Below are 25110 nucleotides of genomic sequence, written 5' to 3'. Positions count from 1 at the left end.
GGACATTCCTTGAAGGCCAGGGAGAACTGAGACACAGCACAAACTAGGCAGATGGCCAGATGGGGGTGATGCCTTGCTTGGTACATACAGGCTTTTTTTTTTTTATATACCCAACCATGGAGAGGTGTTTTGATGAAATTACTCCCAAGAGCTGCTCTTTGAAGGACTTGCATAGCACCAAGGCTGCTGAAGGATTTCGCAGGAACACTGTTTCACATATCTTTCTGAGTTTATCTTCAGAGTAGAGTCCTTTCCTGAAGGTCCACAGATCACACTGAAGAGACAGGACACTGAGGACCCCATGGGAGCCACATCTGGTAGGATTCCTAAGCCAGAATAAGCTGTCATTCTCAGACTGGCCACTGTTGGCATCTCTGCCACGAGGGGCTGGCAGCTTATAGGGGTGGCTAGACTGACTTTCTCTGGTTACCCGTTGGAATCATTGGAGCAATGGAAATGAATGCATCTGGTAATGCTGGCAGTCCCCAAGCCCAGGGTTCTCAGGTTATTATAGTTCTGTGTACTTTCAGCAGATTCACGTGGGGTACGTGTTCCGTGATAGACCCAACACTTGAGGAATTTGTTATTTGCTCTTCACACCGACACCAACATTGTTCTTTCCATCCTTCCTCTGCACTCTCGTTGCTTTCTCCTTTCTTTTCTTTCCCTCCTTTTCTTCCACTTTGTTCATCATTGTCAGTCTTAGACCTGACTTACCCTCATGTGTAAGAAATTCGCATGTAATGTCTCTTGTTAATGTGAACATCAAACATTTAACACAGTGTGCTTGTGGTCTTGAGAGAATTTTCAACAGATGTTCTTTAAAGGATAGTTAGAATCTGTGTGTGAAATGGGGAAGGAAAGGTCACATCAGTGAACTTGGGAACTGTCATTGCTGAGTGCCTACGTAGCAGGCAGTGGACTAAATTCTTTCCATAGCTGTTTCTTATGTCAGAACAAAACAGCAGTTTTAATCCTTGTCTTTAGAATGCTGTAAACAGATCAGTAAACCACTTTCACTCTGGGTTTAATAACTAGAACCTGGAAATAGCACTGCTATGTCAAATGTTAGGTATTATTCATTGTAATAGATTTTTACCTATTTTGTGGGCTACACCATTTTCTCTTGTACCTAGTGATGCAGATGTATTTTGCCATAATGGCCTGGGGCTATAATATGAATTATTTTGCCCCCAACACCAGTGTCATAATGGATTTCCCTTGCATTTCTCCTTTGTATATATTTTTGCATTTCTCTGGTAATTGATTCCCCCTGCTCACCTCGCTAGGTAGGGGGGTTTGATACTCCTTATAAAAAGTAAACTTTTTTCCTTATAACTGGGATAAATTGGATTTATTATCTACTGAAGTGAAAATGATTCTAAAGCACTTGACCACTGATTGGGCGATGCCATAGGTGAATTTACCTCTATAGTTCCTCATATTATATGACACTACACTGATCGTATTCCTGTCTCTTGCTATAGAACTGTTGTAATGCACTTGTCCTGTAGAGATGTTGATCGGCCATAATATTTACAATAATGTATTTCAAAGGATTTAGTGAGCCAGGATCTGGCAGTTCTGATGGTATTTAAGCTTAGGATATACAGTTAAAGTGTTTTCTCCTTCTGCAAAACTCACTGGTTTTTGAAGCAGCATGCAGGAATCAAGTGGGAGAAAGGATCAGAATTCGAAGACGCATTGAGGTACAGAGGAAGCCTTCACACGTTGAAACTGCGAAGGAGTCCATTTAATGGCAACGCCATGTTCCTGCTCCATCATTTACTGGGAGCACTGGGGTTTGTTTGTTTGTTTTTAGAATTTATTTGGTTTTGTACTTCATTTTAAAGAATGTTTAGTGCTTAGTAATAAAAATAAGGATTATGGGTTATTACAATTAATGATACAGAAATATCTTAAGATACATACCTGGTTTTCTAAACTATAAGAACTTTTTTGGCAGGGGGGATGGGTAATGTACTTTAAGTTGGAGAGATGAGCTGATCCCAGGGCACAGGTGTTAGAGTTATTCCATCACAATCTCTCCAAAAAAGTCCCTTTTTAAAAATAATTACACCACAGTTTATAACACCTCTCTCTGCAACTATGCTGTCATCTTTGTCAGACCTCCAAGATATGTGTTCTTTGACTTCAGCTGCCGATAGGAATTTTCCTCATCACTGTTGATAAGCAGGGTAACCCTGGTTTGGAAACTTTCCTACATCTGTAACATTCGTTGCTGCCACAGAAGTTCTATCGTCTTTGAAAACCTCTCAACTTCCAGCGCCTTTTTCAGAATTCCTTCTCTGAATTCACTTGACCTCATTTCCACCACTTGCTTTTTGTTCTCATTCCAAGCCTAGTTTCCCTTAACCATCCTTTCCAAGCCCATCTCATCTCCTCCAACTTCAGCCTACAACCAGTTGTAAGCCATGTTAGTCCTACTCTGTCTACAAAGTGCTACGGAATTCCTTGACTTCAGGACTTTTTGTCTGCAGTACCATTTGCCTACCCTGAGTCATCTCTCCTGATTTCCACTGATTCTATTTAAGAATCCTTTATTAATCTCAACTCTTTTTTATATTCCCCATAGAGCAGTACTTCTCAGCATTGGCTGCATGTCAGAATCACCTGAAGGGCTTTGAAAATGCTCAATGCCCTTGCTGCACCCAAGACCTCTGGGGTGGGGCCCAGGTACCCGGTACCCAGATGTTTCCAATATGCAGGCAAGATTGAGAACCACTGCCATAGGGCTCTTCCAAAGAGTCTTTACATTAGTCAAGTTCTAGTTTTATCCTCTGATTACTTCAGATTTACTTGTTTTCACTTTCCTGAAAAATATAGGTAAAAATCTAAATATCAAGTTATAAAGGGTTACATTTCATGGAGAGGAATTGTTAAAGGCTTCTGGGAGTATGAAGGAGTGGATTTCAACTGGAAAGGCAGGGAACACTTAAATAAGAGAATAACATTTGAAATGGAGCTACTGGATTGGGACAGAGGGCATGCTCATGGAGGGAACAGTGAATAACAGTGTTTTTTAAAGACCTTTTGAGTGTCATGTAGAATTTTGGTTTAAGAAAAGGAAGACCGGGAATTTTGCGGGTAGTTGCAATAATCCAGGAGTTGATAAGATGAAAATATGAACGAAAACAGTGACAGGTGAATTGGGTGAGATGAATAGAAGGTGGGTCATGTCCAGGATAATGTCCTTTGGTCTCATTTTCTGATAGGAATTTTCTACTTCATTTCTTACTAACCACAGTCACAGTGGTTTGAAAACTTGCCTATACCTGTAGCTTTCATCTTCAGTTTAGCAACACACAGTGGATACAGAAGAGAAGGGTATGGGTCAGAAGGAGTTGAGAAAGAGTCAAGGATGACTCCTTGGTTTCTGACCTGGGCCAGTAGGAGGTGATGATGTCATTCACTGAGGTAGAAAATACAGTTAGATGAAGCAAGTTTAGGGTGGAGGGGGAGTTCAAATTTTTAGTATGCCGAATTTGAGGAACCCAAAGAACTTATAGGTGCTGTTCATTACACAGCTGAAAGTATAGGTCTGTGCTAATTAAATAAGATACTTGGAACAGTATAGCAAAAGGTGGTACTTAGTTGTTGTAATTTATTAACAAGACAATTCACATTAATTGTCATTTACTATTATGTGAAATTTAATGTTACTATTTTGGACCCGTATCTCCAATTACAAAGTTGTATGACTTTTGATCTCAAATGTGTAGCAGCCTGAGTGAAGCTGGTGATTGTGAAGGTGGCAATGAGGTGGCTGTGAAAAATAACAGCTGCAATATACCTGTTATATGCACTTAACAGTAGAAAGCCACTTAGTCCTAACAGCAACTCTGAGGTAGATGTTATTAGTACCCCCATTCTTTAGATGAGGAAACTGAGACCCAGCCAGGCTAAGTAACTTGCCCAAAGTTAAACAGCCAGTATGTGGCAAAGCCTGTATTTGAACTTGGTCTGGTTCCACAGCTCCTGGTCTTAACCACTACACTACAGGTAGCGTGGAAAGCTACTTAAGTAAAGGAGAAAGTGTTTAGGTAAGTCTCGTGCTGAGGACTTCAAAGATGGGGCCTTGGAAGAAAAATCCCAGCTAGAGGAGTTGAAAGTGCTAGCAGCAGGATGGTTAAAGCAGTAACTCCTGAGATTTCAAAATAAATAATTAGGAAAGAGGAGTGTGGGCAGGGGAGGGTGTGGGTAGGGTGTGTCTGAGTGAGTGAAGAAAGACAATCAAGCTCTAGGGAAGGATACTTCCATTTAGGAGGTACTGCTTCTGGAATTGGTAGTTCTCTTGTGTAAAAACTTCAGTCAGAGGGGTTTTATAGAGCCTTCCTTTCCTCTGAAGTTGGAAAGGGGCAAAAAGTAATTTTTATAATTCTCTTAATAATAGCAGTTTGTTTTAAAAGTTCAGGCCTAGGAAGCACAGTTGCCTATTGAAAAGAACACCAAGCCTTTACATCGGATGACCTGCACATTCATATCCTTGCCCCAGGGCAGAGCATCTCGCAACAGTGGTCCTCAGACCGGCAGCATCAGCATCACCTGGACTTGTTGGAACTGCACATTCTTAGACCCCACTGCAGACCTGTGGAGTCAGGAACTCTGGAGGACCCAAAAGTCTGTTTTAACAAGTCTTCTAGCTGATTCTGATGGACCTTCCAGTTTAAGAACCTCTTCTGTCGCAGAGGGTCAGTTCATTTTCACAGAAGGCTGCATCATACGGTTGTAATCAGAAATAGCGTAAATGAAAATAATTGTAAATTTTAAAGCATGACACAAATCATAGTTTCTGTTTAAGTTTTCTAGAGACACATTTAGGCATATTTCAGGTATCCAGCTGCTCTGATTTATGCATGGCTTGTGCATTAATGCTTACTCCTTTTCTCTCCCGTTTCTGGTTTCTCTGCCACCATCACATTGCTAAGGGAGTTGTGAGGAAATGAAGAGATTTTAGATGGTTTATGAATTTCAAAGCAGAAGGATAGAAAAAAACCTGAGAAGCAGGGCTTCCCTGGTGGCGCAGTGGTTGAGAGTCCACCTGCCAATGCAGGAGACACAGGTTCGTGCCCCGGTCCGGGAGGATCCCACATGCTGCGAAGCGGCTGGGCCGGTGGCCGCTGAGCCTGCGCGTCCGGAGCCTGTGCTCTGCAACGGGAGAGGCCACAGCAGTGGGAGGCCCATGTACCGCAAAAAAAAAAAAAAAACCTGAGAAGCAGAAACAGCTTAGGGCAATCCATGCACTGGGCTGAGCAGTACTCACTGGAAAAGGATAGTGTTTAATACCACCTATTCACTAAAGGTCCGAAAATAACTGAACATACTAAAACAGTGGGCTGTAGATGAAATTCAAAAAAGAATCATGGGGCTTCCCTGGTGGCGCAGTGGTTGAGAGTCCACCTGCCAATGCAGGGGACACGGGTTTGTGCCCCAGTCCGGGAAGATCCCACATGCCGTGGAGCGGCTGGGCCCGTGAGCCATGGCCACTGAGCCTGCGCGTCCCGAGCCTGTGCTCCCCAACGGGAGAGGCCACAACAGTGAGAGGCCCGCGTACCGCAAAAAAAAAAAAAAAAGAATCATGTAAATTCCTCAGTCTGGATCCATAAAACCAGCTTCACAAACACTGGAGGGAGACTCAGTTTAGTATCTTTAACATTGTAGCTGAAAGTAAGTACAAGAGGAGTGCCGTTGAGCATCTAAGCAGGCCATCTTAAGGTGTGCTGCCTTTCCTACTGCATTAGTAGCAGCATTGCTTCTGTAACTAGAATTGCTGTCCTTTTCTTCACATTAATGGTGAGATTTTACTTATGTGGCAAATTCATTGATGAATCATTTCATGCATTCATTCATTAAATATTGATTTGCCCTGGAAATACAGGGGTGAATAAACCCAATGCCCTCATGGAGTTTACTTTCTCCTTTCTAGTGGAAAGAAATTATAAAAAAATAAATTTAATTTATTGAGTAGTTATAAGTACTGTGCAGAAAAACAAAACAGCATGGGAACTTGTCAGAGGCAGAGTTGCAGTTTTAAATAGAGAAGGTTTTGTCAAGAAGATGAACAACTGGACAAAGGCCTGAAAGGAGCGAGGGCCCAGTGCTAGAACACAGAAAAACTGGGGCATGTGCCAGGAGAGCCCTCACGTTGGTGAGGGCGCCCTGTCATCTGAGGAGTGTTTAACCTGGAAGGTTGAAGACAGTGTTAGCTGACTTGAACACCTGAAGAATGGCCTGGGGAGAATTTAGATTGTCTCTTCTCTTACAGGGGTTACAAGTAGGTAAGAGAGTGACAGCTACAGGGAGAGTGTTGCCCCCTGGAAACAAAGGACTTTCAGGTAGCGGGTCCTGCCCACAGGCAGGCCATTGCCTCCGAGAGCCAGAGCCGAGAGTTTCTCTTCCCTAGAGGAGTTTGGTGGTTTGGATGTCGTTTTGATGGTGGTGGCGGCGGCGGCGGTGGTGAGGGAATTCAAGCTCTGGAAGGGTGACTGGATTTATACCTTTGAAGTCTTGCAAGATCCTGAAAATCACATGTGGAGATTAAAACCATTGTTAGTCCACCCATAGTTGCCATCTGGTGGAAAAACAAATAACTACAAGGTATCGTTCAACAGATATTTAGTGAGTCATTATATGCCAGGGAAATGTAGTTCAAAAGGTTTGGGGTTCATTTTTCTTTGACTTAACAGAATGTTTGCTTTTAAGATTGATTTACTTTCCAGAAATTCTTTTTTCATTTTGGAACTTTTTCTGCTTGTAGGCTCTTGGCTTATCAGGAGCAAATCACTCGCAATCCTCAAGATTCATGTTTTATAAACCTTCCATCTGAAAGGACAGTAGCTCATTTTCTGGTATGCTGATAGTGTTGTGGAAAATATAATTTGGTTTTTAGAAATATCTTCTCCCAATTTCTGTGTCAACATTAGGACATCATCCATCTTCTCAAAAAAAAAAAAAGTTTGAGATGATGTATCTTCAGCAAAGGACCTGTATTATTTTCAATCCACTGTGGATTATTTTGTAAAAACACAAGATCATGCATTTCACTAATTCTGAAATGTATAATGAAAATAATTTGGACTGATGGAGGGGACGAGTAAAATGTTATTTGTGGAATCTAGGTTGAAGGTAAATGTCAGAACAAAAGAGATTGTTTGCTGTGGGTTTTAACTTAATGATTTCTTCACATTTGATAAAGCAATAGGATCAGTTAAGTCAGTGATTTTCAAACCACTACAAACTTTTTTCAGCTTTTCTGTATGTTTGGACATTTTCATAACAAAATACTGGTACAAAATCATGTATTGGGATGTCATGGCAATGTCACATCACTGCAAGTTTCTACAGACATACTCTCTGTACTTGTCGGGGGACTGGTAACAATCCGTGGCATTGGTCGACGGATCATACTTCGCATAACTGATTAAAAGCTTATTTTACTGTATTATTTCATATAATACTCAAAAAACTGTTTGAAAAAAGGGATATAATTCCTATTCCACCAGTGGCAAAACTGACCGAGAACAGTTGAGTCTCTCAGCTTGTGTCACACCTTGAACACTCAGGTCTGATTTCCTTCCAGGTTTTGGTACATTCTTTCCTCGTCGAGAGGAGAGCAGTGCAGCAGCAGACGTGAGGGTGAGGCGAACAGCATTACACAACCGGGGTTGGAATATTGTAAAGGTGGAAACAGCACATTTTCTTCCATACGATAAAGATAAATGATTTTAGGGATTTACTGAACATTAGATAGTATAAGACTGTAAATGTAATATACATTTTAAAAATTTACTTTCTATATCGTTATAATGAAGGCAAACGGCCCCCACAAAACAAACAAACAAACAAACAAAAAACCTCTTCATAGAATAGGCAGAACAAGGCAGCCCAACCCAGGACCTTTCAGAGTTTTCTAAAATTTTCTATAATACCATGAAACATTGAATGAAATAGGGGAAGGGTGAGGGGATTGATTAGGAGGGGGTGATGCCTTCTTTCACTTTATGTATGCATATAGAAATTGACTTCATAAATTTACATTTATCATGCTCCCTTTTCCACTGTGAGCATGATCTTTTTTTCCCGTTAAGACTTTCAGTCTGTGCAGATTGGAAGCCCAGCGAGCGCTCAGTGATCGTGCTTCTCTGTTTAGATTTGTGCTCGGAGTGAGTGGTTTGGTAAATTCTTCAGTTTCTGGCTCTGTAGTTACAGGGTTAAGGAGAATTTGCCATCGGCTTAGGGAGATTTAAGCTAATCATTGAGTTGGAAGATATCTATAAAGGAAGACTAAAAGATCTGCTATTAGCTAATATTAGAAGAAAAAAGCTTTATAAAAACCTTGTATTATTGATGATGGGGAGAGCATGTGTATTTTTTTTCCCAAAAAAATAGCTTTATACTTCTCAAATCACATTTATGTTCATTTGGATATAAACTCGCCTCAGTTCCTACCCTCAGACAATGCGAGAAGCCTTTGTTGGTTTAGGGGGTTTAGATTTGCTTTAAGGGCTCTAGAGTTGGTATTACGGATTTAGATAAGTTATAAGGCAGGGTCTTTTGTCAGCACCTGCTTCCTAGTTTACAGATAAAGGTCTAGACATATCACTTACCTATATGTTTTTTTAAAAGATTGCTACCAGTTTTAAGGTGTGATTTCTTAACATTTGAAAAGGGAATGGGATTGGTTAAATCAGTGGTTTCTAAACCTTGGGAATTCATGGATTTAAAAAAAAAAAACCAATGTCAAATATAGCCTCTTATTTTTTTGCCAAGAAAGATCATTAACCACTACAACAACAAAAAACTAACCCACAATCTACTGTTAATAATATTGTATTACATAGAAGTGAGTTGTACATATGATTTCTACTGTTAAAATATGGAGGAAATTTAGCTTTATTAGAATTACTTTGTAATCTTTATGTTCATTTCTTTACATTGAATCAGTGAAAACCTCATTCCACACTGGTCAAAACTCCCCCACCCTTTCGGATTTAGTAACTTTCCAAAATCCATTACGACTATAAGAACCTCATTATTTTCTGTAGAATTTGAATATCCAATGATACCAGACCCTGTAGAGGCTTTAAAGGTGCAGTTCTAATGCAGTTCATAGTCTAAGCAGGGGAGAGAGACAGTGATGCTGTACAGAATTTGCTTGCTTGAGGACAGGTATATTTCATACCTTCAGAGAGGATGGGAAGTGCTAAGAAGGCACAGGATGAAGACCTGGCATAAGCTGGGGAAAGCATCACAAAGGAGCAGAGGATAGCAGGAGTGCAGTCGGCCTCCTCATTTTCTTCATTCTACCGGCTCCTTGCTCTATCCCACTCAGTTTAATGAGCCATAACTCGATCAGTCACCACACTTGATTGCATGGTCTGGGCTTAGATTTTCACCCCTCTACAATCTGGCTTTGTGACCTCGGACAAGTGTCTTTACCTCTCTGTGCTTTTGTTTCTTACTTTTAAAACAGATACTAGCACCTACCTTATGTGTTTGAGGGTTAATATATATAAAGCCCCTAGAGTAAATTTTAGCTGTTTTCAAAATGCAGTCTTTATCATGTGACTCCCTGACAAATATTTGGATGGCATTCCCTGCTCTGGGGATAAAGACCAGATACCTTTCTAAGGCTTCTAAAGCCTGTCCCCTCTCTCCAATCTCTTCTCACACCGCTATAGCCTCATTCCCTTCACTGAAGCCTGCTGAGACCAGCTGTGTCCCACCCTACCCCATGGTCCCTTGGTCTCCCCTCGTTTCCCAACTGATTCCTCTTGGTCTTCATACCTCCATTCACCTCCTCAGGGAAGCCTCTGTGACCTCCTCAAATAGATTCAGAGTCTTGCTACAGACTTACGGTTCCAGAAATGCTCAGTAGTATACATCAAGCTGCAGTCATTTTAGTTCGTGTAGTTTGTTTCTTCCACTATAAGTTCTGTGAAGGCAGAAAACCCATGTCATTTTGCTCACCAGTAAATCCCCAGCACTGAGCACATTGCCTAGCAGGGAGTATGTTTTGATAAATATTTATGGAACAAGTGGATGAGGTACGGTAAGGGGGAGGAAGCTTGTAGAGAATGTCAAAGGCTAAACAAGCGGTTCCCTTTATTGGAAGAGAAAATATGTTCTCAGGAACAGTGGAAAAGAAGGCTGGAAAGGTAAGTTGAGGGAGACTTGGATGGGTGAAGAGACTGGCACAACAGGGTGCCAACAGGGAATAATCCATTGACTGGCTTTAGGCGTGAGAAGTGACCAATAGGAAATACTGGTATTTATGCCGGAAAACTGGGAATTATTTGATATCTAGTAAAGTCAAATTCATCATTGTTACAAAAAAATTGATCATGAATTGATAACACCTGAAAAATAGTTTAAGAAACTGTTTTTCCATGGGCCGCATAGATTATTAGAATTATTAGACAATATTTTATTTGTCATTATTCAGGAGAAAAAAGCATCTCTTTGAAGTGGGGCTCTTGTACTTTCTCGGCGTTTTCCTGGCTGAACACACATTGGCGGCCTTCCCAGGAACCATGTCATAGATGACCACAATGATTTGGCAAGCAGATAATGTTTTTCTCATCGTTATACAATCCTTTTGTGTCAAAGAAGCAATGCATGTTTCAGATCAAAAGCAATATGTGAACAATAAGTACTTTTGTAGAAAAGTGTATCTGAGGTTTTATTTGGACAGCTGAGCAGACTTACCCTTTGCAGACACAGCTGCTTGTTGCAGTCACCACATTTCAATTTTGTTATTAGTTCACCATGACTTTAAGCTATTCAGTAACTTCTTTGGTCTCTAAGCTGAGCAAGTGAATGGGAAGGGTGGCAGTTGGTGGTTCTCAGAGGGCCCACGTACAAGTTAAAACCCAGTAAATGTGGAGAAAGGTAGCATGTGTGGTGTATTATTTTTCTGATGTCCGGATCGTAACTCTCCACCCTCGCCCTGCCACGCCATTTGTATATTCAGTTGGTTGTATATTCAGTGGCCTTTTCACAGGGAGGTCACTGATTGGTAATTCCACATGTGTTGGCCAGCACCCAGCAAAATATATGGTGTGCAGGGGTGAACCCTTGGTAGGAGTGCGGTGTAGTGGGGTGGAAGAGTGCGTAAGGAGAATAAAGAAATGTTGCTTCTGGATTCCAGAGGCAGGGATTCAGTCTCCGTTCTCCCAATAACTTTGTGATCTTGGGCTAGTCACTTCTCAGCCTGACCACTTCATCTGTAAAAGAGAACGATAATGGAGAAAGGGACAGGGTGATGATGAGGATGAAAGGAGATAATATATGAAGAGCTCTAGGGAGACAGAATATCTGCTCATTGGTAGGTGTGTTGATACACTAAGTTCCTGTGCCCGCTTCTGCACCAGGACAGCCCCCTGTTATGTGTTCTCCGGACAGAAGTTCACGGAGGATCCTGGGGCCTAGAGCAGAAGGCTGGCGTAGGTGCACGCTCGGCTTGGAGAGCAACATCTAGGACTAGCCTTTGCACGTGGTCACACGTTACCTGCCTTTTAACTTGATGACTGTTCTTATGAAAGGACACAGGCTTAAGACAGTTGATATCTAATGAGACTAAATCCATCATGGTTACAGTTTCATAACTGATAACATCTGAAAAATTAAAAACTGTCATTTCTGCAAGAACAGCACAGATGGAGGATTAGACAGTATTATGTTTTTAGGCAATAAACATCTTGTTTTTCTCACAAAACTAGTTCTCTGTGGCATCACTCATTGTGCTTCCTTCCCTCTGAGATATCTTTCCCTCTCCTGTTCATATGGACAAGGTTCATGTCCTCTACTTTCTTCTGTAAGCAAGTAACTGAAACTCAGTCAACCATACTGGTTAATTGTTTAAATTATGCAGTTGCATGGAGGGGGAGATACAGTGGTGAATGAAACAGTCTTTGCCTTCATGGAGCTTACTGTCTAGTGAGTAAAAAGTAAGACGGTGATAGAATTTGCAGTTAAGTATCACAGTTACAAAGTGACTTTAAAGGAAAAAGAAAGGGTGCTAGGATTGCATACAAACAACATAGGATATGGCCGATTCAAGGTAATTCGGGGGAATCACTGAGGGTCAACTGAGCAGGGATCTGAATAGTTGCTAGGAGGTAAGTTGGTGGTGGTGAGATGGACAGTGTGAAGTTTTTGAAGGAAGGATAGTGGAGGGCGGGGCATGGATATTGAGAGAGAGAGAGAGATTTGTGATGAAGCCAGAGTGATAGGTAGTTTGGAGCCAGCTGAAGTGTAGGGCCTCAGAGGCCTTGCTGATGACTTTTGGTGGAAAGTCAGCAAAGAATTTTTAAGCTGGAGAAGAATTTGAACAGCCAGATTAAAAAAAAAAAAAAGATTGATACCAGTGAAGAGGATAAGTTGGGGAAAATGACAGTAGAGTGGCTATCAGGAAAATTTCTCAGGCAGGAAGACCGCTTAAGAGGCTGTTCTTAGCCAGTTGAGTCACAGTGAGGGGCAGGAACAGCTTCTGTCGGGTGTGAAGAAGGGAGCAAGGATTTCAGAGGAATTCCAGGGTGAGCAGGACCAGCAAGGTTTAGGGACGAGTTGTATGTCGGGAAATAAACATGGAGGAGATGGTGGAGTTGAGAATGGTTTCCAGGTCTCTCCAGGAGGGAAACAGGTATTGATACTCATTGAAGCAGGTAAGCAGGAGGTCGAGCAAATAATGGGAGAGGTCATGAATCCCGTTTGAAATTTGTTAAGTTCAGGGTGTCAGTGGGACGTGTCAGGAGAGCTGATGGGTGGTATTGGAGATGCAAGTCTGAAGCTGAAGTGAGATTAGGAGGGGGTTGGTGGATCACCCTTTGTGATGGTGTTGGGATTGGGAACATGTGCAAGTGGAGCCCCTCAGACCTAACGATGGTTGGGATGGAACCTTAGCGAGGCCACAGGGAGGAACAGCCTTCTGATGATGGTAGGCCTTCCTTTCTCCTCCACATCTAGGGCCAGGAGGGCTGTTCCTCATTCCTGCTTTCAGATCATTGGGCTTCCTCCTTCAGGCGAAATCTCTTTTGCCTTCTGGAGTGCATTCCTGTTCACTGTTACCACTTATTACACTTTCAGTTTTTCGGTGTTTATCCATCTCCTGGTTCCTCTCCCATGGGCATCCATTTCTTAGGAAGCCTGTGATCCAGGTGCCTATCTGAATTCTCTTCTTTAGCCTTAGAGGATTCAATGTCTATAGATAGTCATCACTTTTTTCAACAAACCTTTATTGATCCCTTACTATAGGCAGGCACTGTGTTAGGCACTGGGTTCACTAGAAAACAAGACAAAGTCACTGCTCTGGTGGCTCTTGTATTCTGGGGAGACCTACAGTAAATACATATCTGGTAGTGCTGTGTGCTAAAAAGAAAAACAGCAAGATAAAAGGCTGTGATGATGAACGGGGGAAGGGGTGGGGCTTCCTCTGAGGAAATGATGGTACTGACACCCACGTGAAGTAAGAGCATAAACCACGTGGATATATGACATGAATATGATAGAATACAGTGTAAACCATGTATTATCTATCGCTGCGTAACAATTTATCCCAAAACATAGCAGTTTAAAACAGTAAATGCATGTTATCTCACATGCATTTCTCAGGATTAGGAATCTGAGAGAGGCTTAGCTGGATGTTTCTGCTCCGGGTCCCTCAGTTGCAATCAAGCTGTCTGCTGAGATCACGCTCGTGGCTCAGGGAGTCATGAATTTGCTTCCCGGTCCACTCCCGTGCTTCTGGGCTGACCTCAGTTCATTGAGGGCTGTTAGACCGAGGGCTTCAGTACCTTGCGTCACAGCAGCTTGCACTCCCCCCCCACCCCGGGCATGTGATGGGAGAGCGCACTGCAGGCTTCCACAGACTAATCTCAGAAGTGACGTACCATCACTATTTTCTGTTATCCATACCTTAAGCTGCCTCTCTTTCCTGACTTGTCTCCCTCATTGCCTACGTGTCGTTTCCCAGTTCAGCTTTTTGCCTTCCTCTCATTTCCCTTTTCATCCAAGCTTTCCAGAAGGACAGTTTATATTGGGTTGGCCGTTCATTTGGGTTTTTCCATTAAGACGTTACGGAACATCTTATGTAACGTCCTATGGAAAAACCCGAACGAACTTTTTGGCCAACCCAATATTTGCCGTCTTAACTTTATTACAACTTGTCTTTTTCTCCTTCTGCAGATCAGTTCCTGCTCTTTACCACTCTACTATCTTCTCTGCCAAAGGTGACCAGATGGTGGTAGAGACAATCAAATTTCTGCTGATTTCCCTTGTGGTACTTGATTCTCTCTCTCTCAGGACTGTCTCGCCTCTTGATTGCTAATGTGTCGTATTTTTCCTTCTGCTTCTGACGCTACCAGCCTCCCCTGGATCCAGTTCTTCTGCCAGCTTTGTAAATATAGGTATTTCAGGGAGTTTTGTTCCTCACTCTGTTTTTACCATACTTGGTCTTCAAAGCTGACCTCTACCAAAACTACACTAGTAATCCAGGACCATGCCCCCCATATACCCACCACCATTTACAAACAATACACACACAAACACACACACACGTTGTTCCACCTGTATTCTTTAATTATTTTTAGCTAGTGGAATCAAAACACCCCAGTAAAAGCTGTGAATCATATTTTCCCTGCCTTTACACATTCTGTAACTCAGCAGGATATGGTGATTGTCTCCCATCTGTCTCTCCTCTGCCTCTCTCTCTTTAGCCCATGAATTGCCCCAAATCAGGCCCTTACTGCTTTTCACCTGGTCTCCAGATAACTGATCCCAATCTCTGTTCTGGTCAGTCGTCATCTATCCTTGATGGTGCCACCAGTTATTTGTCTAAATCATGCTTCTCAGTATTTCAGCACCGAGGTTACCTAGCCATCATCGACTCCTGACCTATCGGCAGAGCTCAGATTCCTTGCTTGGCACACGCTGCATTTGGCCATCTGGTCTCTGTTGGTCTGATTGGCACAACTTGTGTTCCATTCACCCTTATATTTGATGCTCCTGAAGTATAAAAATTCTGACGTTTCCTTCAAAAGGTCGTGCAATTTTATGCTTCTTGCTTTTTACCTCTTTTATTTTCCTGAAACGTATTTTCTTCTCCCTTTTCCCCTTACTCAACCCACAGGTCATTCAAATCACGGGTCCTTTGTCCTGTTCCCCTCTCCTCCCCAACCTTGCCCCGCAGATAACAGAGTTAGTAACTTCCTTTTCTTTCCCCCCGCCTTTTCATAGGTCTCCATGATTGCTCCCGCCCTCTGTTCTACTGTGTATCCTGTCTCTCTCAGGTGGTGTGAGCTGTTTGAGGGCAGGGTCTTTGGCTCATTCGTCTTTACATCCCCAACACTTAGCAGAATGCCTGACATGTTGTTACCACTTAGTAAATGTTGATTAAATAACATGCAGTTGGACTGAGTTAGTATGGCTTTAGGTATGGTTTTACAGAGGAAATTAAGACTCCAAAAACCTAAGTTCATCAGCGCCCTTGCTTCCAGAACACTGTTTGGTTACTTGGTAGAATTTAGCACTGACAGACAGAAGAGGCTGAAAAAAATGAAATGCCTCCTAACTTAGAGTATTAGGCATCAAGCAATTAAAAGGTTTTCTGAAGCCAATTGTAAGGCATTTATGTTGTGCTTTAAAAACATCTTGCCGTTCCAGCTTTATACAATTACCACATTTTTAAAAGTTGTTTCAATTTCAAATATTTTCTCTTAGATATAGTGTTCCATGCAGCATTTCAGTATTTCTGTATCACGGTGCAATCTGGAGACAGAAACCACAGGATAATTAATCAGGGAAAATTTGTTATAAACGATGAGGGGTTGGCTACAATGGGCAAGGGAAACTAAAGAATATAGGAGTCGCAGATACAGGAAGCAGAGCTCCCAAGGAAGGAGCAAATCCAGAAAAGGCTGGGCTCCAGACCTCACTGGAGAAGATGTGGCATATCCTACCAGATGGCAGACAAGTTCACTGCAGTGCTGCACTGCAGATCTGCCCGGGAATCTGCCAGTGTGGGCGCACCCTGCTAAGCCATCCTTGGGGTCTGCAGAGAAGCTGCCCGGGGGGTGGGTGCCACGTGCCTCCACGTATAAGAAGAGAACTGGGAACCAGGGCCCTTCCTCCTCCAGTGTCCCTCCAGCACCCTCTAAAACTGTACCAGTGGCAAGGCCACAGGAAGACAGCCCTGGAAAGCAGTGGACTGACAACTGGCGTAGTCTGCCCCCTCTGACTACTGAGCTTCCGTACGTTCCCATTTAACAAGATACAGACAGCTGTAACGGAAATTAGAAAAATTATGTCCGTATAACATTTATCTTGAAGTCTAGTGCCCAACGAGAGTAGTGCAGTTAGATGAGGATGAGAAGGAAGATGGAGAGACCCCTGTGTGTTTAGACCCCTGTGTGTTTAGACCCCTGTGTGTTTAGAGGTAGTTAAATGGCATTTTTAGATAAAATATTAAACATCTAAATTTTATTTTCCTTCATCTAAATAAATTAAAGACACTGTTCTTATACTTGGGGCTTAAGAATTAGTTTTGGCTTAGAAACATAAAAAATAAGAGTCTTTTTGACTGTAATTGAGCCACAGCCAGTAAAAAGAGAGGAAACACTGTGTCTGTGTGTCATGCATGTTTGCCTAGTGTAAAATTCACCACTCCTAATTCAGTACGTTAGTTAACCAAAATATTCAAGAGTCAGGAATCCCCTCTGGCCATTGAGCAAAGATAGGAAACAATATTTTGTATGAATGGTCTGAAAAGAGGAGAAATTAAGTGGGGAAAAGGTTTGGGACCTGGTAGCTGAGATGCCAGTCACTGGGACAAATGAGGCTACTTTGCACAGACCACACATGCTGTTTGCCCACAGGCAGACAGACATGGTAGTAGCATTAGAGCAAATAGTGGGGTCATAATTTGGGAGTACCTCAGTATCATGAGTCAGTTCTTAGGGAAAAGACTGACAAGAATTTTTGTTCCAGAAGCCTTAACAACAGATATAACTCATGGGTGCTGCATTAAGTAGTTCTACGGGTTCTTTGGAAGGAGTTTTTGTTATTATAGGAAGAAAACAGGAATAAAATCAGTCTCATATGACCCATAGAGGCTTCTTAGGAATATTGATGACAGAACAGATGTTTCACTAATCTTGGCTGATACTTGTTGATATTTGGGTCTGTGACTTAGAAGAAAGGAGAGATTCGAGGCCAAGTCTGATGTCCCTTGCACAGTATGACCTTATTACTTATTACCCATCTCTTCCTACCCATTTCAAAACTGTCTCTCTCCCTGGTTGTCATTGTTTGTGTTTTATTTCTTACTTGATATTAGTGGACAGCTAAAAGTTTTAGAGTTTGCTTTTTCATCATCGATTTTTCCCAGCTACAAGAAGTGTGTGGGAAGTTGGGGAGCTAGTGAAGTTGGGTGGGGACAGGTGTACCCCCCAGCTGTGGAGTAGTTTTGCTTAACACTTATACCCGGAGGGTATTGACTTGGATACTAGACTTACCACGCTATTGGCCTTCAGATTTTCAGCCAATAAGAGGCCTTCTCCTTGCTGAAGAACTAACCAGAACTCCCAAGTACACATAGGGAAGTTGGGTTCATATCTCCAGTTACCTTTTCAGTCGACTCTTAAGGGTTTCAGTTGTAGAGATCCCCATGACCTTCAGGTGGGGAGCGGGTAGGTCAAGGTTGGATCATCTTACAAGTTCCTCAGGACTCATTATTTTCTCTCCTAAACATTTCAACATTTTAAGAGAGATGATTTGGAGCCTCCATTTGTCATTAGTGAGTGCATATTATAAAACATTTGAACCGTTGTGGAATGTTTGGTGTCATAACTCTTGGATTGCTAAAAGCAGTTGGTGTTAGTGTCCATGCCTAACTGTAAGTGGGTTTTTGTTTTCTTTTGTTTTTTGTTTTGTTTTCAGGTTTTTCTGAAGAGTGATCGAGTGGCCAGAATGGTTCAGAGTGGAGGATGTTCTGCTAATGACTTCAGAGAGGTGTTTAAGAAAAACATAGAAAAACGTGTGCGGAGTTTGCCAGAAATTGATGGCTTGAGCAAAGAGACAGTGCTGAGCTCCTGGATAGCCAAATATGATGCCATTTACAGGGGTGAAGAGGACTTGTGTAAACAGCCAAACAGAATGGCCCTGAGCGCTGTTTCTGAACTTATTCTGAGCAAGGAACAACTCTATGAAATGTTTCAGCAAATTTTGGGGATCAAAAAACTAGAACACCAACTTCTTTATAATGCATGTCAGGTAAGTGATCATGATATTTCCTATCCCCCTGACTCACAGAATGAACACCAAGTCTTTACAGGCCTATGAAGATGTACTTTACTTTCTCTAATCACTTTGTTTGAAAAGGTGAGTGAAGTTGAATTTTAATATGTCAAATAATGACATTTGGAAGAAGCTTTGAAAGAATTATTTGATAGGAGAAGAATATCTGTGCATTTTATTCAGTAAGTAATTGTTCCATGTGCCCTATCTTAGGACATCAGATTTGTACCTATTGGGTGTATGTGTATGGGGCATGCCCTGAATAGTAAAGTGAAAATCGTGTTATCTGAAGAAGCTTGGCAATTTATCATAAACAGGTATTCCTCACTGCAGAATAATTTTTCATAAAGATATGATACTCATCTTCAGAGTTTTATGGAAGTGACTGACATTTCCAAAAGTTTTTCTTTAACCCAGCCAGATAGAAATGAATTGAAGAAGATTTGCTGAACTAGATAATTTAGAGGTGACAGAGTAAATAATGTATTTTCTCTTCAGTTGTTATTTTAATCATACATATGAAAAACTAAATAAAATATCATGTTTGTTCCATGTCTTTCATCTTTAGATCCTATGATTTGTCTAAATGGATTCCTCCCTTAGTTGTATTTTGTTTGCTTATTTTAGAGCTATAAATTATTTAACTGTGCCCGAATATACAATTTAAATTGACAGAATTCTGGCATTTTAAAATTCCTGTGTTCATTAAGAGTCACACTTCTATAATGTACATATGTTTACATTTATTTTAAATCTTTCTGCAAATCTACTTCCCAATTTCTGTATTCTATGTGTATCATTTACTTTGCATTACTAATTTGTGAATCATTTCCAGTGAATAAATTAGCAGAGTTAATTAATGGAAAAGCACTGTGGAACCTTAACCCTGTGAACAATTCATGCTTTCACTATCATTGTTTTTACTGTATTATTAAACCAGGTGGTGGTTTTGATAACATTGGAGGATGACTGTACAGCCAAAATCTTCCATTGTAAAAGAAACACAACTGGGACTTTGTATTTTTAATGGAGCAGTAGCTCACTTGTATAGTTAAATATCGATGAACATAATTTATTAGTAAAATTCAGATTCAGACATTGAGTAAATGTTACCGAGCGTTCAAGCCAAAAACTTCGCTAGGTGTTGGGGAAACCAACCTTAACTAAATAAAATATTTGCTCTCTATGTGCTGAAGTCTTAATAGAGCAGGTAGACCTCTAAAATAAGTTATTACAAATGCAGTAGAATTTATCCTGAATGTTACAAGGTCATAACATAAATTCCTGTGGACCTACGGGTTTATGTTTATTTACTCAAAATGTACTAAAATTAATCTTTTGTTTACTTTTAAAGATCACTTCTGCAGCAAGGGTTTTGACCTCCTGGTTTCTGTCCTCTGTGATGTGGAACATATTGGCTTGGCCAAAAGGTTCATTCGATGTTTTCTGTCAGATGGCTCAAGTAGTGCTTAGTCGTCTTTAACTTCATTCAAAACAGTTTTGTTAGATTGTATTATGACAGCTGTCATAGCAGCATGCATTTAAAAAAAGCTTATCAAAATTGGTGAGTAGCCATTTTAATATTGAAGATGGAAGAAAAAAAGCACATTTTCGGCGTATTATGCTTTATTATTTCAAGAAAGGTAAAAAAGCAACTAAAATGCAAAAGAAGATTTGTGCAGCGTATGGAGAAGGTGCTGTGACTGATAGAACGTGTCAAAAGTGGTTTGCAAAGTTTTGTGCTGGAGATTTCTCGCTGGACGTTGCTCCACGGTCGGGTAGATCAATTCAAGTTGATAGCGATCAAATAAAGACATTAATTGAGAACAGTCAATGTTATACCACGCAGGAGATAGCCGACATTCTCAAAATATCCAAATCAAGCATGGAAAATCATTTACACCTGCTTGGTTATGTTAATCGCTTTGATGTTTGGGTTCCACATAAGCGAAAGAAACCTTCTTGACCACATTCCCGCATGCGAGTCTCTACTTAAACATAACAAAAACATTCTGTTTTTAAAACAAATTGTGATGGGTGATGAAAAGTGGATACTGTACAACAGTGTGGAACAGAAGAGATCGTGGGGCAAGTGAAGTGAACCACCACCAACCACACCAAAGGCCGGTCTTCATCCCAAGAAAGTGATGTTGTGTATATGGTGGGATTGGAAGGGAGTCCTCTATTATGAGCTCCTTCCGGAAAACCAAACGATTAATTCCCAACGAGTACTGCTCCCAATTAGACCAACTGAAAGCGGCACTCGACGAAAAGCATCCAGAATTAGTCAACAGAAAACACATAATCTTCCATCAGGATAATGCAAGGCCACATATTTCTTTGATGACCAGGCAAAAACTGTTACAGCTTGGCTGGGAAGTTCTTTTTTTTTTTTTTTTTTTTTAAGATTTTTTTTTTTGATCTGGACCATTTTTAAAGTCTTTATTGAATTTGTTACAATATTACTTCTGTTTTATGTTTTGTTTTTTTGGCTTCAAGGCATGTGAGATCTTAGCTCCCCGACCAGGAATCGAACCCACACCATCTGCACTGGAAGGTGGAGTCTTTAACCACTGGACCACCAGGGAAGTCCCTTGGCTGGGATGTTCTGATTCATCCGCCATATTCACCAGACATTGCACCTTTGGATTTCCATTTATTTTGGTCTTTACAGGATTCTCTTAATGGAAAAAATTTCGATTCCCTGGAAGACTGTAAAAGGCATCTGGTACAGTTCTTTGCTCAAAACGATAAAAGGTTTTGGGAAGATAGAATTATGAAGTTGCCTGAAAAATGGCAGAAGGTAGTGGAACAAAAACAGTGAATATGTTGTTCAATAAAGTTCTTGGTGAAAATGAAAAACATATCTTTTATTTTTACTTAAAAACCGAAAGAACCTTTTGGCCAACCCAATATTTCTAGTTCAAGTCTCTATCTGTAATAATGGATTTATTTTTACTTTCAGTTCTATCAGTATTTGCCTCATGTATCTTGATGCTTTGTTAGGTTCATACACATTTAGCATTGTCATGTCTTTTTGTGGAATTAACCCCTTTATATAAAGTCCCTCTCTGTCCCTGATGATCTTTTTTTCTTTTTTGAAGTCTACTTCATCTCAAAATGGCTACTTCAGCTTTCTTTTGATTAGGGTTAGCATGGTGTATCTTTCTCCATCTGTTTCTTTTTTTTGTTGTTTGTTTCGGTACACGGGCCTCTCACTGTTGTGGCCTTTCCCGTTGCGCAGCACAGGCTCCGGATGCGCAGGCTCAGTGGCCATGGCTCACGGGCCCAGCCACTCCGCGGCATGTAGGACCCTCCCGGACCGGGGCACGAACCTGTGTCCCCTGCATCGGCAGGCAGACTCTCAACCACTGCGCCACCAGGGAAGCCCCATCTGTTTCTTTTTAACCTGTCTGATTCTTTGTTTAAAGTGGGTTTCTTGTAGACAGCTGCATATTACCTCTGGTTTTTGTTTTTCTTTTTAATCCAGTCTGACAATTTCTTTTAATGGGTGTGTTTAGACCATTTGTATACAAAGTGATGTAGTTGGATCCCATTCTGCAGTCTTTGTAAGTGTTGACTCTTTCTTGCATTTGTTCTTTGCCCTCCTTTTTCTGCCTTCTTTAATTTTAATTGAACATTTATATGATTCCATTTTATATTCTCTTTTGATGCACTACTTATCTTTTTAAAGAATGTGTTTAGTAATTGCCCTAGGGCTTACAATATGTATTTTAAAATAATCTAAGCTTACCTTCAAATAACACTATAAGGCTTCAAGTGTAGTACAGCTCTCCCATAATAGAGAATTCTCAATTCCTCCTTCCCATCCCTTGTGAAATTTCTGTCATTCATTTCACTTATAATATGCTCTATTCACCAAACATATTGTTACTACTCTTGCTTTAAACAGATAATTTTTAGATCAATTAATAAGAAAAATAAAAGATATGTATGTGTGTGTGTGTATCTTATCTGTCTATCTATCTATCTATATATATATATATAATTTCACCTTCATTTATTCCTTCTCTGACACTTTTCTTTCTTCATGTAGATCCAAGTTTCCGACCTACATCATTTTACTTATCTGAAAAACTTCTTTGAACATTTTTTGAAAGGCAGGAGTACTGATAATGAACTCCCCCAGTTATTGTATATCTGATAAAAGTCTCTGTTTCTTCTTTATCTTTAAAGGATAATTTCATTAGATATAGAATTAGCTTTTTTTCTCTTTTAACATTCTAAAGATTTCACTCCATTTTCTTGCTTGTGTGGTTTCTGATGAGTAGTCCTATCAAGCTCTTATCCTCGATTCTCTGTAAGGTGTTTTGTTTGTTTTTTTGTCCTCTGGCTTCCTTTAATAATTTCTCCTTGGCTTAGTTTTCTGCAGTTCAAATATGATATGCCTGGGTATGAGTTTTTTGATATTTCTCCTGCTCGGTGTTTTCTGAGCCTCCTGAATTTAAGGGTTGGTGTGTGTCCTTACATTTGGAAAATTCTCAGCCATTATTTCTTTCTTTTTTTTTTTTTTTTTGCGGTATGCGGGCCTCTCACTGTTGTGGCCTCTCCCGTTGCGGAGCACAGGCTCCGGATGCGCAGGCCCAGCGGCCATGGCTCACGGGCCCAGCCGCTCCGCGGCATATGGGATCCTCCCAGACCGGGGCACGAACCCGTATCCCCTGCATCGGCAGGCGGACTCTCAACCACTGCGCCACCAGGGAGGCCCTCAGCCATTATTAATTCAAACGTTCCTTATATCCTATTCTCACCTTCTCCTGCCAGTATTTTAGTTATATTTGTTATGTCTAGTTATGTTACTCGTCACAGTTCTGGGATGTTCTTTTTATTTTTTTTGTTTGCTTTTTAGTTCTCTTTCTCTTTGCATTTCAGAGAGGGAAGTTTCGGTTGACTTTCAAGTGTCCTGATTCTTTCCTCAGAATCAGCAAGTCTACTGATAAGCCCATCGAAGGCATTGTTCCTGTCTGTTAGTGTTTTTGATTTCTAGCATTTCCTTTGATTCTTTCTTAGAGTTTCCACCTCCCTGCTTATATTATCCATCTGTTCTTACCTGTTTTCAACTTTTTCCATTACAGCCCTTAATATATTATTAACGGTTACTTAAATTCCTTGTTAGTTAACTACGTCTGTGTGACATCTTAATCTGGTTTGGATGCATGATTTGTCTCCACAGACTGTGTTCCTTTTTCTTTTTTTGCCTTTTGGCGTGCTTTGTAACTTCTTGTTGAGAGCCAGGCATGTTGTATCAGGTAAGAGAAACTGTGGTATATTTGCCTTTAGTGTGAGGATTTATGTTAATCTGACTGGGAGGTTGGCTGTGTTTAATGTTTGTTGTAGCCACAGGCACAAGAAGCTTCACATTCTTCTAGTGTCCTTGTCTTTTTCTCCTGTCTTGACTTTGGGCTTCCCTAAGTATTCCTCTTCAGAGAGTCTGTATCTGTGGCTCTTTAACTGTGATCAGCTGTTCTTCTGGAGAGATGCTGGTGTTGTGGTAGGGTGCTGGGGAGAAGGGAACGTTCATTCTACCATTTGGTAAAGTCTCAGTCTTTCCATGGGCCTGTGTCTCAGGGCTGTAACTTGCACAAGTGTTTCTAACCTTTGTCCCCGAGCATTGTTTTCCTCCTCACCTGCACCCCTTATTTCCTTCCCTGGCTAAAGCATCCCCCATTTGTTTCCTTGAAGTCTTGTCTCCTGTTCATGGTGGGTTTTTTGTTACTATTATTTTTTTTCAAATAGACAAGACAGGAAGCCTGCAAAGGACTGCAGAGGACAGCCTTCTCCTCCTCCAGCTGGAATAAGTTTTCAGCGTTTTCTTCTAACAAAGTCCTTTCCCCTTTGTTAGGGAAAAGAATCTGGGAGGTATAACAGTGGCTCTTCTCCCCCTCTTCCGGCCAGGTTCACAAGGGGAGCATTCTTGGATCCTTACCATGATAACTTGGTGGGGTTACTGGAAGAAAGCCCAGGAAAGTGTGGAAGCCCCTTTATGATTACAACCCCAGGAGTTTCTCACTCTCTACACTCAGCTTCCAGTGGTTTGTCCAAATTACTAGTCAAATAAGTGGTTCTATATTTCTGGCACCCATTGACTTCTGCTTTAAATGTAGTATCTCTGTTTTTCCTGTGTCTCCAGATACTGGGTTAGTGGTTTGCCCTGAAAGCTCAGTTCTCTGGTAAGTGAAGAAAAGTCATTGATTTTCAGCTTGTCCAGCTGTTTATTGTGAAGACAGGAGGCATGACTTCTCATAAGCTCTTTACATGTCTGAGCTGAAACTAGAGTTCTCTTCAGCTCTGAGATTTGAAAGAAAAGCTTAAAGATTTTTTGATTAACTTAAAGAAATTACAAAAATACTCATAAGTAAGGGAAGAGCTTTCCTTTGGAATAAGAATCATTTTACAGAAATTAAGAAAATGGATTGTTGAGAAAAATAGCTGAGGTTCTTTTTTTCCCCTCAAGGACCTGTCTATCTTGTTTGTTCTTTTGTTGTCTTTCAACAGAGTTTAAAAAAGAAAAGGCTATAGAAATCACAGAAGATAACCTGCCCTTTATAGGGAAGGAATGGTGTGAGGAGAGGAATTAGTAGAGCAGGGCTCGGGGAAGCAGCTTGGTCTAAAGCTAGCCAAGCTGCGGGCACCTGGCTCCAGGTACATGTTGGTGGAATTTACTCCACTTTCCCTGTGTCTCAGGAAAGGCTTTGAGGCTCTTGCTAACTGTAAAATTCTTGCTTCTGTATTTATTTACCCTGTCTGGTCCCTTGTTTTTGCCAACAGTGCTCTCCT

General features: G+C 41.1%; 1 protein-coding gene across 6 annotated transcripts in view; it reads left to right on the top strand.

Moving 5' to 3' along the window:
* The window catches only part of CADPS2 (calcium dependent secretion activator 2), a 487398-nt gene that overhangs the window by 145671 nt on the left and 316617 nt on the right, over positions 1-25110 (top strand). For all 6 annotated transcript variants that reach the window (XM_081243761.1, XM_081243760.1, XM_081243759.1 and 3 more), the window contains one exon: positions 17956-18288. In XM_081243761.1, the coding sequence (XP_081099887.1) occupies positions 17956-18288 (333 nt within the window). The remainder of the gene's footprint in view (positions 1-17955; positions 18289-25110) is intronic.

This window comes from Mesoplodon bidens (assembly GCF_964165515.1).
Source record: "Mesoplodon bidens genome assembly, chromosome: 9".
Classification (NCBI taxonomy): Eukaryota; Metazoa; Chordata; class Mammalia; order Artiodactyla; family Ziphiidae; genus Mesoplodon; species Mesoplodon bidens.
The sequence above is the reverse complement of the archived record's forward strand: the minus strand, read 5'-3'. Positions and strand labels throughout refer to the sequence as shown.